This window comes from Arvicanthis niloticus, chromosome 8 (genome assembly GCF_011762505.2).
Source record: "Arvicanthis niloticus isolate mArvNil1 chromosome 8, mArvNil1.pat.X, whole genome shotgun sequence".
Classification (NCBI taxonomy): domain Eukaryota; kingdom Metazoa; phylum Chordata; class Mammalia; order Rodentia; family Muridae; genus Arvicanthis; species Arvicanthis niloticus.
In genome coordinates this window covers 76,552,211-76,568,976 of record NC_047665.1, presented here as the reverse complement: position 1 = coordinate 76,568,976, position 16,766 = coordinate 76,552,211, and the positions used below count along the sequence as shown (strand labels likewise).

The 16,766-nt window shown below is 41.1% G+C and overlaps 1 protein-coding gene across 8 annotated transcripts in view; it reads left to right on the top strand.

The window, feature by feature from the left end:
• The window catches only part of Odad2 (outer dynein arm docking complex subunit 2), a 170,733-nt gene extending 164,862 nt beyond the window's left edge, over positions 1 to 5,871 (top strand). For all 8 annotated transcript variants that reach the window (XM_076939670.1, XM_076939666.1, XM_076939668.1 and 5 more), the window contains one exon: positions 5,520 to 5,871. In XM_076939670.1, the coding sequence (XP_076795785.1) occupies positions 5,520 to 5,633 (114 nt within the window). In that variant the 3' untranslated portion in view covers positions 5,634 to 5,871. The remainder of the gene's footprint in view (positions 1 to 5,519) is intronic.
• The last annotated feature ends 10,895 nt before the right edge of the window (positions 5,872 to 16,766 follow it).

Below are 16,766 nucleotides of genomic sequence, written 5' to 3'. Positions count from 1 at the left end.
TTCCAGACTCTGCTCACCCAAACAATGTGGAGTCAAACCGCAGGAAAATCTGTTATCACTCAAATGGGTCTATATTTTTTTCATACAACTGAGATGCAGCGTAAAGCCGTGAACTGTTAATATGAAAGTAAAATTGGATGCAGACTCCGATTGGTTCCCAGGCTACCTAAGTCTCACCTTCCAAGAGAAGTGAGCCACAGGTCACAGCTGTATACTCAGGGCACAGCCTCAAGATCAAAGCCTTTTACACTGTAGGAAGTATTCGCAGGCCTCTCAGCCGCTCCACAAGCCACCCATTGTGCCCTCCCCATGTCCTTGTTCAGGCCAAGCTGTAAAACGTTATGTGTTTGAATGATGTTTTAAAGTGCTCTGTGCAATTAAGTTTTAAAAGCAAAGAGGCTGGTTTTCCTTCGGTATATATATATGAAACTCCCCATAAACATAAAGTCCTTGGGTGTGTTTGGGGGGCAGGGAATGATTAAAAAGAGAAAAGCTTCTGAAAGGAACAAACACTTCAAAAAGTGGAACCCGAGGTGTTTTCCCCTCATAATATTAAAAATGCCTTTATTGTTGGAAAAAAAAGTCGCTAGATCAAACTACATATAGCAAACAACTATATGAACTCCATGCTCACTCATGCCCAATTTGCATCTGCTCTCCTAGGGAAACCCCTGCTTTTTAAATATAATTATCACAAAAGCTTGTAACCTGCCTTCTCCTGATGCTCTGTACTAGTCATGTGAGACTATGCACAGCTCCCGGTTAACGGCTGCCTCGCCAAAGCCAGGATTTGGGGCAAAGATCTGGCTTGTGGATATTTATCCTATTTTTAAAGCATTCCTCTGAGGGAGTTTGTTTGCAAACTCTTAGAGAAATGAAAACATATTCCAGAGCCTGATTCCAAACTAAGACATGTTGTACATGGTCTACATTGTTCAGATGGTGGCTTGGGTAGGAACAAGTCCTTGCTTAGTCTGCAAAAGTCTGGGCACAGCCTCAGTGTGTCTTACACAGTAACAAGTGACACTCACAGACAATAAGATACTATTAGGTCATGGCAAAACTGGATTTAGACTGCACAGCTAATTTAAAAGAGTCCTAGATGTCAAATGGGGCTCTCCCTAGTTGTCTGCTCTTTTAAGCATCAAGGTGTTTCTATCCTTTGTGCACAGAAAATTCTGAACTTGAAAGTCTACACTCTTGTCAGAGAATGTTCGTAGGTAAGAAAAATGGACAGTACAGGCTACCTTTACTGGTGAAAAAGAAATCACAGTGTCTGGTACATAGCGACTTGGCAGCTAATAAAACCACTCAAATTGTGCAAACATTAGGTCCCTTACAGGTCTGGAGCCAGAGAGACAAGCAAGATAAATATAAAGAAGCATTACACAGCCCGCCATATGTACCACATCTTTCCTCTTTTTATATTTGTTTTAGAATGTTTGTGTGTGTGTGTGTGTGACACACACACACACACACACACACACACACGTATGCACACAAGCATGTGTGTAGGCATGTGGTTGGAAGCCAGATGACAACCTTAGGTCTTGTTCTTCAGGCACTGTCCACTTTGTTTTTGAGACAGAGCCTCTCATTGAACCAGAACTTGCCAAGTGAGTATAAACCAGGGTGACTGGCCAGGGATCCATCCGTCTCTACCTCCCCAGGGCTGGGAATACATTTTCTACTCTTAAAAAAATATAAAAGAAAGACATGGTGCAGGGGACTGAGCTCATATCCTTATGCAAGGCAAGCATTTTACTGATAGAGCTACCGCCTGGTCTGGGTTAGGCTTTTAAAATAATATCTTATGCAGCTCTGTTGGTCAGTTTTTAGCAAAAGTATCCATAAGCATTCTACATGGGATGCAGAGGGAAGCATCACGTTTAACTGAGAACTTAGGCAAAGTGAATTCCCTAAAGAGAAGCAATCACCCTGGTGCATTGTCAGGTACAGGGAAAGTTCACTCAGTGTCCCACGAAGTAGGTAACCAGCCTGGATAAGACATCTAACATAAAGTGTGTGAGTGGACAGACATTTTCTTCCTGCAATTGGTTACCTGGGTGACTCCTACAAGAGCCAGCGCTCTGCCAGCTGCCCTCACCCACAGTTCTCTGGTTTCTTCAGAGTGGAATTGTGTAACTAGTTTGGAAATAAACACAGCTGATTCTTGGAGAGCTGAAAGGGGGATCACAGAACCACAACCTGGCCTGAGGAGGAGAAGCAAAATGTGTGTTTGATTCTGACAGGCATCAGATCAAGGGTTTCCTATCCAAGGGAACCTGGCAAGGAAGCAGCAGCAGATGCCCAGAGAAGCCTGGGTCATTGAATTCAATAGCAGGGCCCTGGGATGAATGCTGACAAGAGCCAGACTGACCTCAAGGCCAACATTCCTTCTTTCTTCTTCCTCCCTAATCTACCAGGGCTAGCCTCCAGCAAATCAACAAGTCCTGAAACTGGTGAAATAATCACCACATGAACACCATTTATGAGCCTCTCCCTCTGTGCTGGGCACTGGGTATGTTGTGCAAACGTGTTGTCTTCAGGATGCCTGATGGTCCAGTCCCGACTGAAAGTGAAGTCTGCAAAGAGCTGAGTAACTAGGAAATGACTGAAAGCCTCCTCCTTGTCTTTCCTCTCTCCCTCCCTCCTTCTCTCACTCCCTCCCCCCTCTTTTTCTTTCCTTCCTTCTTCCTCCCCATCCTTCCCCTCCCTCTCCCTCCCTTATTCCCTCATTCCCTCCCTCCTTGCCTCCCTCCTTCTCTTCTTTCTTACTCTCTTACTCTTTCTTTCTTTCTTTCTTTCTTTCTTTCTTTCTTTCTTTCTCTCTCTCTCTCTCTCTCTTTCTTTCTTTCTTTCTTTCTTTCTTTCTTTCTTTCTTTCTTCCATTCCTTCTTCCTCCCTCCCCTCCCTCTTCCAGCTCCCTCCTCTTCCTCCCTCTCTCCTCCTTTCATCTCTTCCTCTCCCTCCTTCCCTTTCTGGGTCCTAGGGATCAAGCTCAAATCATTTGACTCGTGGCAAATGTCTCTGAGTCATGTCCCAGGCCCAGAAAATGCATGTTTAAAGGAAGACAAACAACGAAAACAAAAACCTGCTAGAAATGGAGAGTTTACAGACACGGAGCAAACTATTCTAAAGAGGAGGGATTGGATGTAGAATATAAACATAACAAAGGCCTTGGAAAGATGGGAGAGACTTGCTGTGACTGAAATGTAGGCGACAGGGCTGTGACAGGACACAGTCTGGCTGTAGTTTTAAGAGCTGTGCCTCGGTAGTGGCTTCTGCAGAAGATCAGAGCTCCTCTTGGTTATCTGCTGATTCTGGCTGCAAGGCAGTACAAGAAACTGAAGACTGAAGACAGGAACTGGACTCTGAGAAGCATGAGGAAGGGAGCAGAGTAAAGAAAAAAAATCATATGCGGATTGTGCTTGGACTTACAGAAGGTTTATTTGCCTCCTGACAAGCTTGGGGACCATTGGTCACTCAGGAGTCAGAGCTGGCTTTGTCACTACTGTGACTTTCATGAGAGGATGTCTTATAAGGAGGTTTAAGAAAAGTTAAAGAGTGACTGCCGAGATTGACTACAGGGACTGAGCCAACGAACAAGGACCATTGAAGAAAATGATGTGAAACCCCACATGAGCCAGTGAAGACAAGCACCAGTTACAGAATAGCCACATCTTAGGGAGGAGGCTGCAGCCAGAGAGTTTGGGGCAGATAAATGAGAGTGTTGAGCAGTGAGGACCAGGGTGTGACCCCAGAGTGGAGGTCAAAGGACAGAGAAGCCAGACAACCTTCAACATCCCAATCAGATTAAGATGTCCTTATATACAATTTGTAAATGTTTTGCATATTTTTAATTCTCACTTAAGACATTGGAGTTCATGGATGATGTGAAATTACCATTTCTATTTTCTTTCTGCGTACCCAGTGTTTCTTGACGCATTTGACTGTACATTTCTTCCCTATGTGGCCATTAAGTTAATTCCTTCTTTGTTACTCTTAGCCTTCATTCATGGCTTGTCATCTGTGATGGCGAGCAGGCCTTCCAGCATCTTCTCCCTATGGTTCATATCCTACACACTGCTGTTAAAGTCAATGTCCTAAAATACATACATGGCCACGTCACTCCCTAATTAAAATGATTAAATAATTTTGGGGGGGGGAGAATGTAATCCAACCCCCCTCTAAGTGTGGCATATGTACCCCATCTCACAATGCTTATCTTTCAGATATTCTTTGCTGATAGTCATCTCCATTTCCTGGTGTTATCCAAATTTGTATTTCAGTACTTCTGCATAGACAATCTAGGATCCAACTAACTTCTAAAATATCTTACTGTGTCATATTTCTAGATTTAAATAGTTCTAATTCATTTATTTGGCATTCATCTGGCATCTGATTCATTTATTTGGCATCTGATCTGTATATACACTGTGTATGGCACATAAACTTCCCAAGTGTTTGCAGTCTAGAAGACAGAAAACAGGAATCCAATACCCGTTTAAATGGTAAGAGCCCAAGTAGTGTAGACCCTTGAGTCAACTTCCACAGCCCCAAGTAGGAGAAATGGCTCTTTGCCTGATGAAAATCAGTTCTGGCTTTGTGGAATATCTATGTGGATATGCAGTAGATACAACTATAAACTTTACAAAGCCAGAGGAGGAAGTACAAGGGTGTTTTAAACAGTGCAATAGCACAAATTAAGTCAAGGAGCATGGGGAATTGGACCTTACTCTGTGACAGAGCAGGAGAAGGAACATCTGGAATGCCAGTGTAGATCATGCTACACAAACCCTTTATTTGGCATTGGATGACAGTCTACTAAGGGATCAATGGGATTAGGAACTCACTCTCCTAGGTAGACCAAACTCTAAATTTGGGGTATTAATTATAAGAGGATGTGCTAGGCATCTGGGGACAATATGTTGCTGGTCTGTACTGAGAGGTGGAAAAGCCAAAAGGGTGCCAGAGAAATTTCAGAAGCAGGCCTATATCAATAGCGCTGTAAGAACACGTGAGAAATGCCTGAACCTGGGTAAGCCTCTACTTAAATGGGGGTTTCCACACTTGGATTGCTTGAGTCTACATATGTGTGGATGTGCACATAGTGGGGATAAGTGTGCACGTACGTCCCTGTGTGTGAGTGCAGAGGGCAGAGGAGTGTGTCTGGTGTCCCATTTCACTTCTCTCAGCGTACGTATTCCCTTCATATAGGGTCTCCCACTGAACCTGAAATTTACCATTCCAATGATGCCCCCTGGGTTGCACCTCTCTCCTGTCCACTGCTGGTATTACAGGCGGGCGAGGCTATACCTAGCTTTAACATGAGTGCTGGGGATCCAAACTTGGGTTCTCATGGTTACACAGTAAGCATTCTGACCCACAGAGCTGTCTCCCTGTCCATCCCCTGCTTTCGAAAAAAATACATTCTGTTTTAAATTATTTCCATAGCCTAGCTTTATGTTTTTGGATTAATAGTTTAATTCTTTTCTCTCCTCCTTGGTGTGTGACAGCTTCTACTGGATATGGTTGGGTCCCCAGACCAGGATCTCCAGGAAGCAGCTGCTGGCTGTATATCCAATATCCGAAGACTGGCTCTCGCTACAGAAAAGGCTAGATACAATTGAAATGTGAATATACACAAGCCACCAAATGTTCTGACTGAGAATGTACCTGTCCCTTGGCCAGGAGGTCAGAGTTGAGAAGCATTTATCAACCAGCCCTTCAAACAGCCTAAAGAAAAAAATCACAAGGATTAAAACACAAATACTTTTTGTTGAAAATTACGAGAATCTTTTCAGTCTGTTTAATGAAAAGTATGTCATGAAATTTAAAACCAATAAATTTGTGATAATTTTCCAAGAATTTGAGGACATATGTATATGATATGATATATATAGTCTAACTACACTTTTGTACCCGCCATGATTTTAATAAACATAGCTGTCCCGGTGTGCAGTTCCAGATTCACCCATGAATGTCTTGAGAGCCCCTATCTGTTAAACTGATCTGGCTGTCCTGTGCTTACAGCCTGGTCTGCTTGATCACTTGCAAGCCACAGGAGAGTTCTGAGGAGATGTGCTGATTTCACAGATGGTTATTAAATAGAATTGAGCACTAAGCAGCTGCTCTTAGCAAGAGCATTCTGAGGTCATCCCAGACTTCTCCCATACCATCAAGCACTCGAGACAATAATGTGCAACTGTCACCACATGGCGGCACACAAATCGCGAGGACAAGGAGTCCTTTCACTTTGGGACAGACAAGTGTAAACACGGTATGCTTCATTTCCCTCACGGCCAGTCACCAACACTTTTATTGAAATTAATTTATGCTGATGTAAGGATAATATTATTTCACATAAAGTTACTCTGAATTTCTGAACTTATTTCCAGCACATGAAGTACTTTTTAAAAAGTGGTTACAACGGATTAATCACATTTTATCAGGTTAAGAAACATTAGAACTCACTTTAAAAAAAAAAAAAAAATCACATAATGTAACCTCGGTGTGCTGAAATGTTTGGGAACTAACTGTCTCAACCTTCTAATGGTCGCCAGAAAAACAGCTTTGTTTGCATCAGCTTGGAAAGTCAAGATTCTCCCTCAGAGAATGCGTTAGTGAGCAGGCAAGGCCGTTTTATTGAAAAAAAAAATATTAGGGACTGTATATGTCATCCTTTGGAGAAAACCATAAACTTAATTGAATTCAATGTAAATAATTCATACAAAAACAAAAAGCCTGCGAGGGATGAATATTAGACCAGTAACAGAGGCTCCAGTTTTAAAAAGAAAAAAAAAAAGGTAAGTGCTTCTGAGAATTTAAGGCTTCATAAAATTCTTTCTTTGCTGTCTTTTGGAGGAGAATATAAGTGAGGATAACTTAACAGAGGAGGCAGTGTTAATTCTTTAGAGAGTAGAGTGCAGTCTGTCAACTTCCAGTACTAGATATTTCTAAAGGTCCCACACTGGCCACTTTTGTTTGACAGTATTGAAAATGCCTAGGCGGTAGGTTGTGTTAGCTACAGGAAAATGAAGGAGCATTAGATTGTTATTAGAGGGCCCTTGAAAGCTCACCCTTGAATTCAGGTCTCAAAATAGTCTGTGTCACTGGATCCTGAAATTAAGGGAAAGCAAGAAGGAAGAGGACGGTGAAGAGGACTTGTGAAGACTGACCAGAGCGTTGCATTCCATGACGCCCCTGGTGTTTCTGCTGTTATAGTTAACAAATGCAAAATAAAAGCAACAGCCATCCTAAAAGAAGCTGTGCACTTAAAAAACAGATAAAAGCAGCATGAAGATTGTCTTCTGTATTTTCTAAGTAAAAGCTTCAGATCAAATCACCAGCAATATAGAGCGTTTTAGAATAAGATGTTGATCTTAAAGGTCAATTTTGGGCTTATTTTTTGTGAAAGGTTTGTATAGAGATTGCTGATTTTACTAGAAAAAATGTCAAAGCCTGCAAAGCACCGTCAGTTTTAGAGGATGTGAGTGGAAGCAATGGTCACTCCCTTAGTCAGTGAGAATACATTGTAAGAATGCTTATATTTTTTCCTTCTATGTGAGGGCTTTTGTGATATTTATTTTGTGCTAGTGGAGACTTTAATTCTTTATGATTTTGATGACAAGTTTCTTTCTTAGTCTTTATTTTATCTGGATATACAGAGAACACAATATGCCCTCTGGCTCCTTTAGTTTGGAAAGGGTTTAAGGTGGAATTTTAATTGTATTTCCTTTGGGTATCAGGATGATTTGCATTAAAAATAACTTGTTTCTTTTGAAAAGGTTTTTTTTTTGAGTCCTAAAAATGAATTGACAGTTCTCCTAGGGCGCGGTTTTGTGAGTTCCGTTTTCTCCTCCACTGTCCGTTACTGCTGTATCTCTAAAGCGTTCAGCAGGACTGAGAGAGTGATGTAAAATACTTGGGCAATGTATTCTCACTTAGGACAGAAAGGCTGTTGGTTGCTTATGCACAGCAACTGAGAGCTGCGAGTAAGGCCCTTCTTTTTTCTTTACTTATTACATTAGATCAACAAACTAAAATTTCCTAGTCCCAATGGTTGAAGTTGTTTGCTCTAATTTTATTCCATGAAAATTTAGGATTGGAATAATCTATGCTCATTACTGCAATTCAATGAAAATATTAAGAAAATCATGTGTTTAAAAAAAAAAAAAAAACTCCACTACTTTGGATTCAATAAGCATATCCAAACTAACGGTCCGCATGTACTGAAGTGTAAAAACGGAACCCTCTCCCTAAATGAGAATAGGCTAGAAAGTGAGCTGGCTTTATGTGGTGCTTCTATATTCAGGTACAGTGTTAGGTACTTAAGCTTTTTTAAATTACATTACTTCATGGTGGGGTTATTGCCTTGGTGGGAATATAAAGGTCAGAGGCAACCGCAGAGTCAGGACTCTCCCCCTATCATGTGGGCCTGGGGATTGAACTTGGGTCATCAGACCTGATGGTATGCACCTTCACCTGTTAATCCAGAATCACCCAATATAAAGTTCTTTTGATCTTGATTAATAAGCAGAAGGACTCATAAAATAGATTCCCTTAGTGGGAGAGTACATCAAAGCTGGAACACCCACTCTGCAGGGGTAACTGCAGGGCATGTCAAGACTTTGTGTGCTTTGCTCTGCCACATGGCTCCACCGTGATGCTTCTTCCTTCTCACAGGCCTAAATCAATGGGCTAGACTATCAAAGGAAACCTATTCTCTTTAAAATTCAGTTTCTCCCAGATATTTCTTGTAGTGCTAGAAAGTCGACTAGCAAATTCTGTTCACAATAACAGAAATGATTGGAAAACTTTGCTGTCTTCTATTAGAGTTCAGTCCCATACTGAAAGTGCCTTAGAATAATAATCATATACAAAGTTTTTCAAAAAAATATGTTAAATTTCAAAGCAGATTCTGAAGCAGTATATAGTGTGAGATGTTTGTTTGTTTAAAGCCAACACCTGGGGATATGCCTCAGTGAGTAATGATGCTTGCTGCCAAGCCTGATTACCAAGTTTAATACCAGGGACCTACATGGTGGAGGAAGGGAAGTTACTCCCACAAGTTGTTCTTGACTGCCACATACTCATTGTGGCATGACTCCACCCATTTTTCCCAAACACAATAAATAAATAAGGGTTTTGTTTTGCTTTGTTTTTTACAAGATCTTAGAAACGAGGGAGAGTTGAGGGAGATAAGAGGGAAATGAAGAGATATAGTCAAACTATATTATATACATGTACAAAACTGTCAGATAACAAAATTAATTTTTAAAAAATGTATCTTTTCATCACAAAGAAAAAAAAAGACCTGAATTTTATAAACCAGTGAGTGTCCGAGTGGTAAACATAATTTGTTTCCTGTTTGATCCATCTAGATATTTTAGTCTGTTGCAATGTATACTTATCACTTCTTAAAAATCCCAACACTCTCAGTTAATATTATCATTTAGCAACGAGCACAGTAGAAAAGTCCCATGTGGTGCCTGAGGAGACCAGAAGGCGGCATTGACGCCTCTGGAAGTGGAGTTAAAGGCAGCTGTGAGGAGCCCCGCGTGAGTGCTGAGAACTGAACTGGAATCTTCTGCAAGAGTAGCAGGCACTCTCAATGATGGAGCCATCTCTCCAGCCACTTAACACTAACTTCAGTGGAGATATCCTGAGTTTACAAATAAAATATACAGTATATGCATAATAAATGGTATTTTTCTGGGTTTTTTAGAGTTTTATACATAAGTACTACATCACATGATTTCTCCTTTTATCCCTCTCTCTCCAACTCCTCTGGTGTTCTCCCTAGCCCCTCTCAAATCAGTGACCTCTTTGTTGGTTATATAATTATACCATAAATATTATACACTTATTGGTAATAACATATAATATATTACATATATTACACACATACGATCTCATAGCTCATTTAGTGTTGTTCATATGTACATATGTTTAAGAATTGAGCTAGCCCACTCTAGAAGACTGGTTTCCCCCTCCCTCAGAAGCTATTAATAGCCTGTAAAAGAATTGAGATTTTGGAAGAAAATTGAGATTTTGAAAACAATAAATTTACCATTTGTGAAATTCTCAAGAAAAAAAAAAAACCTTGTAAATAAATAAGAGAACTGTGTGGGTATATGTGTGTGTATACGTGTGCACACGTGTGCTCATGCATGTGAGTATATGTGCGTTCTCACTGATCATGGTATGCTTAGTTTTAAAAATGTTTTTATGAATTCTTTGAGTTCATATATATTTATCATATTCACCCCAGCTCCTCTTTTTAACACCTCCTAGATCTGCTTTCTACTGCATGCCCTTTTAATTTATTCTATAACCCATTAAGTCCAGGTGTGCTGTTCATATACATCTGGGTATGGGGCTAGCCACTGGAGTGGGCTACAAAACACTCATTTGTAAGAGTTTTAAATCACAGTTAAAACTGGCACAGCACAACTGAGACATCTCAAAGTGGTCACAGTGTAAATTCTGTCATTTACTTTTTTTATCAGTCATGCATCTGATTCACATTCATTCATTCTCTCTGCTTCTGTCTGTGTCTCTCTTGCAGTCTTTCTGTCTCCCCCACACCTCCCGGGCTACCTCAAATTCACTATTATAGCTGAGGGTGTCCTTGAACCTCTAAACCTCCCTCCTGCATTTTCCTAGTGCTGAGATGACAGGCATGTAAACACACCCAGTGAGTGTGGTGCTGGGGGTTGAGCCAGGGGTTTGTGACTGCTACATAAACACTCTGCCATCCAGGTTTTATATCCAGCCCTGGACTCTCTGTCTTAACATTATTGAAGAATGGAATTCTTGAAAAAGCAGGAAGCATTGTCAATAGATAACTTCCCACCATTGTTTTAAGTAGAAGAGAATTCTTTTTGACTGATTTTGATATGTATATATCCAAGATGAAAAATATTGTAATGGCCTCTTTAAATAGTCTGTTGACATATATTATAAACCAAAATATGCCAACTATAAAGTATACATAGTATAAACCTGCAGACTTTTGTATTCCTTTGATATTTGGGGATTTTTGCTTTGCATTGCTTATGCTCAAATGCTCCCTCAAATCCATCTAATTCCAACATCTGCTTTCTCCTTTAGTTTCTGCATTTCTGTATCTTGCTTCCACTCCCATTTTCCCTGACAAAGGATTATTGTATTCTCCATCTCAGAGAGTAGTTTATTCATTATGTTGTATAACGTATATGTTTCTGATGTCCAATTATACAGCTGACTGGAAATCTTGAAATAAATGGACTTCTTGTGCTCAAACCAACATGTTTCTTAATGAATCCTACAGGACAAACATGAGCTCTCCTCTCTCCACTTCATGTCACCCGTTAGCTCTGGTCTGAGTGTGTCTTTCCAAAATTAACATGCTGAATCTTCCCAAGAGAATGGATTTAAGAAGTTGGGCCTTTGGAGGGTGATTAAGCTGATATCATTATAAAAGTGGCCCCAGGAAACCTGCTTAAACCCTCTGCTTTTTGCAGAACACATGGAAGGCACTATGAATGGGCAAAGATCTCTGACCAGACACCAAATCTGCTAGGGATTCATTAGAAGACCACCCAGTTTCCAGAACTTTGAGCAATGTGATTGTCGTTTATAAATTGTGAAAGCTAAGATTTTTGTTGTAGCAGTCTGAGCAGACACTCAAGCTTCTCAGTTAGATCAGTGTATCTTTAATTTTGAGTGAGCCCATTTTCCCAGGTGCATTTAAGAAGTATAGTCTTCATTTTTGAATGACAATAATATCTCACAACTAATTTAATCAAGATACCCTAAAACTTAGCTGGGATTCTCATAAATTCCACTGTGTGATACTTAGATGCTCCTAAAAGATACGTGCAAGGTTTCTACACCAATGGGTGCTTTCCAAGAGAAGACGAAGTTGGTAACCAAGGACCTCGGCAAGGCCTGTGCTGGATCCTGAATCTTTGGTGTGAGGCAAACATCAGTGCTTGTTTATTTTGTGCTGCGTCACAATGAAAACTCACGAGGATGCCCCACTTGTGCATGCTGCTGGATGCTTTTATACTCATCCCTTCTGCATTATGCCTCTCCACTTGCAGAGAGACTGGTGCCCCAGCCAAACAGAGCCCCACCTAAATACTGTGCACAGAGAATCTCACAATTAGACCCCAGGTTTGCTTGGAAGAAGATGCTGTGATGGGGGAGGAAGCTGTTGTATGGTTTTTGTTTTTACCGAGTTTTGACAGTTCTGCTTACTCTTCAGTTGCAAGGGTTAAAACATTAAGGAATCACTGTAATGATTTCATCCTGCTTGAAGCCATCAGCAACTGCTGATTTAAAACAGGAGACAAGCAAATGCTTTTTAATTTGAGGCCAGTCCGTTTGGGCTGCTCCTTAACTGAACTAATTATGAGCTAAAACAACAAGCTAGAAGGTGTAAGTGGAAGGAAAGTGTTTTTGTCTCTGCTTATGTATGTGTTATGAGTGTGTCGGACAGATGTTTGAGACAGCTGTGGTGAGCCAAGACTCATGGTCTGTCTCCTGCTTGGGGGCCTTCAGAGCCACACTGACTTTTCCTCTGCTATGGCCAACAGTTTCCCTTTTGTGATAATATTGTTCACACTTGCCTCAAAGAGGGGCAGGGTCTTGCGTTGGTCCCTTCAGCAAAGGACGTATGTTTCAGAGAAGGCATAGAGGATCTCCATAGAAGAACCAGAAAAACCTTCCTTTGGTCCTTCAGTTATCACGCACAGTCGCATCCCTCAAGAACAGAATGGACAGGTCCATGCTTTCTCTTTCCTCCATCCACTCTCATTTCAGCTTCACCCTCCACTGCTATCTTTTAAATATAGTCAGCTACATATATATACCTACATATATACACATACACATATGCAGAGTATATGTATACACTCATATATATACATACATGTATATATGTATACAAGTATACTCAGTACACATATATTATTATATATGTATATATTCATATATATTTACGTAGAAATGAAAAGATCTCTGTAACTTCCTTTAAGATTTACACAGGCGGGTAGACCCTTTTTGCTTTTAAGACAACTCATTTAACAGCCGTACTTTCAGCATCCCTCCTTCTCTGGGTTCTGTCCTTCCTTATCCATCTCTGTGAGGAGGGGAATTGTAGGAATATCTGTGGGAAGAGGCAGACAGGTCATGCCTCCCAGCTCAGAAGCCACACCCATATACCTTTTTGAAGCAGAATAGCTTTCTTCCTCACAGGCATTGTGCAGTGCTGGCTGCTACCCCATTGCTGGTCTCTGGTCCCATGAGGATGTCTAGAATTTTTCTCACAGATCCTAGTCAAGGGGTTTCTCTCCATTCAAGAATGATGGTATGTTCAGTACTCAGAAGGCTGAGGAGAATTGAAATTTCAAGGACAGCTTGATTGAATATATATATATATATATATATATATATATATATATATATATATCCAAAACACACACACACACACAACTCTACAAAGAAAATGGGCTAAAAGAGATGGCTGGTTAAGGGCATTGGCTGCTGGTCTTCCAGAGGACCCAGGATCCGTTCTCAGCATCCACATAGCAGCTCACAACTGTCTATAACTCCAGTTGCAAGAGATTTGACACCCTGTTCTGGTGTCCTCTAGCACCAGAGGTATGTAGACCTGCGGTCAAAATGGTCATACGTGTAAATAAAATTTACAAATAAGAAAACCAAGGGAGTCTTGAGGTGTTTCATGCACAGCTGGGGTTATCCTATCCCCAGCTTCACAAAACGCCTCCCCTTCACAGCTATGTAGCTCCTGGAACTCCAGGCTCCTTTAGGATCTGGGTCTTCTCAGTGCTTCGCATCCTCCTAAGAGGCTGAGGAGAATCATGCCTGAGGACTTAGGTAGCTGCCCTGAACTCACTGGTCAGCCATCTGGTCTCTCATCCTGTAGGTTATGGTGCTTAGCTGAATCGGGCTTTCTCTGAGTAATGCCCTCCCCTACTTCTTGTTTCTTCAAGCTCCACAGAAGCAGGAACAGCCTAGCTTGTTTCTCTACTTGCACTCTTGGACATTTGCTTCCCCCGCAGAGGGATTTAACCTTCCTCCCTGTGCAGCAAAAACTCTTTTCAAAAGTATCCTGCATCCTTCACTGATGAAGATCCTACAAGAGTTGGTTCCTTGTGTAGCTGAAGTCTGAAGAGAACTATTCTGTCTTGGGAGTCCAAGCCAGTGTGCTACTATTTATATAAAGACATGGTTTTGAAAATGTAGTTCAAAGCTAAAAGCTGAGCCGGGCTCTTTGTTCTGGGTGGCATTTTGTCTCCTGCTTCTGGCAAGGCGGTGTCTTCAGCCTTCTGGCTTAAATAAAGAAAAGGTCTCAATGACTGAAAAACAACCAACTAACCAACCAAATAAACAAAATAATGGGGTCTGGAAATACTGTGGAGTAAAAAGATATCATATGGCATTTCTGAATACTGCCACCTGCCATCAGCCAAATGGGAGTATGAAGACTTGCTCTCCCATGTCCCTGAAGCTCTCCTCTCATGTTCCCTTCACCTCCAGTAGATCCAACAATTTCTCTTCTGCTTTACACCAACTTATCAAGCTCTGTAGATAAGCTGCTGTAAACAGTTTCTCCTTTTGAGGTCTGATGAAAGGGTAATTAACATTTTTCTAACACCAGATCTGAACTCAGCACTAGTCTTCCCTAATCATCCTTGTTCCAAGAGAAACCAACTAAAATGCAGAATATTGCAGGTAGAAACACACCTGAAACCAGCTCTAGCTAAAGGGACATGCTCTGATTGTGGGGGTGGGGCATGGTAGGGTGCAATGCTCTGATGACTTTCTTCAGTAGAATGTTTATAAAACTGGCTTGAACCACAAAGCGTAGTACCAGTGACTTCCAGGAACCCCGAATTCCCATATGACCTTAGGATGCTGATTGGCAGTATTTTCAACTCTTCCTGCCTCACCACCTTGCAAGTGGGGATACATTATTCTTCCCTTCCCTGCTCATGGAATCTTGAATCTATTACACAGCCCCTTTCTACTTCATTTCCCCAAAATGACACTTGCCAAAGGCAAACACGAGTGGGAAACATCTACTAGCAACTCTTGGATTCTGAGAAGAACCAAAGAAAGGCTTACTCTGTGACTCTGCCCTTGGCTCTGGCCATTCTCCCAACCAAGAATCATCATTGGCTCACCTGCCATGTTGGACTCTTTCTGTCTTATTGTGAATCCCAGCCAAGCCACTCTTACTGCCAGCATAGGGTAGAGACCCTCATTGCATTAAAGACTTTACGTCTGTGACAAAATACCTGGCTGAAGTGATGTAAGAGGAGAAGTTTATCTTGGTTCACAATTTGGGGGAATTGCAATCCAATGTGCCAAGGAAGACTTGGAAGCAGGATCAGCTTAGCTGGTGCTGGCGGAAGCTTGAAGCAGCTGGTCAGATCACAGCATCAGACAGGAAGAAGAGAATGTTGGAACAGCATTGGGTAAAACTTCCAAAGCCCCACCAAGTGCCCTATTCCTGCTAGTTAGCCAGCACATCAAAATGGCTCCAAAGTGCAGCTGCCAGCAGACACCCAGTGTTCAACTCGTGCACCTGCAGGGAACATCTGCATGCTAACCATGATAGTGCTATCCCCCCCCCCCAGATTAAAATATTTCTGTATCAGTTAACGCTTGCTGCTTAAGCCACCACTAATAGCCATTCCCTTAAGTTGTGACTCTGCTGGCCTCTAACTGGGACTGGATTCCACCTTCTTGAATCTACTGTCATCTGTAGTTTCGCTCCATTTTGCTTGTTGCTTTTGTTTTGTTTTCTGCTAGGCTTTAATGTTATCTCAATATCTGTGCTAACCTGAACCTGATCCATCCAGTCTGTCATCCTCTAGTTGGCCAGCCTGAAACATGTGGAGGTTGAGCTAGGTTCCCATGGATCAAACAGCAACACAGACCAGTTCTTAAAGGATGCCATACATGCTGCTGCTGCATTGTTAGCCATGGCAAATATCAAAACCCTCTTGACTAGGAGAAATCACTTTCATAGGTGTGTGTATGTACAGGTTGATGTCATAAAACATGAAATCACCTTTACTCCTGGAATTAAGATGATAGTTTTATGTTTTATCTTTCTAATTTTTTATTTAAAAAATGTAAAGCAATCTGTAAGGATCTCAGTTCTGGAGAAACTATATATGGATATGTGTATGTGTAATTTTTTTTCTTGGACTGTGAGCAGAACCAAAGGAAGTCTTATTCTTACATACATATATATATATATATATATATATATACATACATACATATATGATGTACATGTTTATGTGTGTATATGATGTATATATGTATATGATGTATGTGTATGTATATGTATACACATACATATGTGCCCTCATGCCCTTTTCTGCATTTGTTGACCACTGCCTGTAGCTCTGCATCTAGGGGTGCAGTATCACAGGTTTTTATCTCTCACTCTATGGGCATGTCTCCCGGTGTTGTTCCTATATAGATCTCACGTAGGTGACCATACTACTGTGAGTTCTTGAGATTATCACTTTTTATTTTTAACACATGTTATTATAATGTCTTTAAGATAAGTAAATGCTATAAATGCATTTTTACCTTATTTTCATGTATTTCCCCACAGAATTACATGAGCTCATACACCGTAACACCTTAATGTGTGATGAGATGGGTTTCCTGCTACTTTGACATTTTCTAGAGCGAGGCGGGCCAAGCACAAACTGTGAAGTGGATTTTAA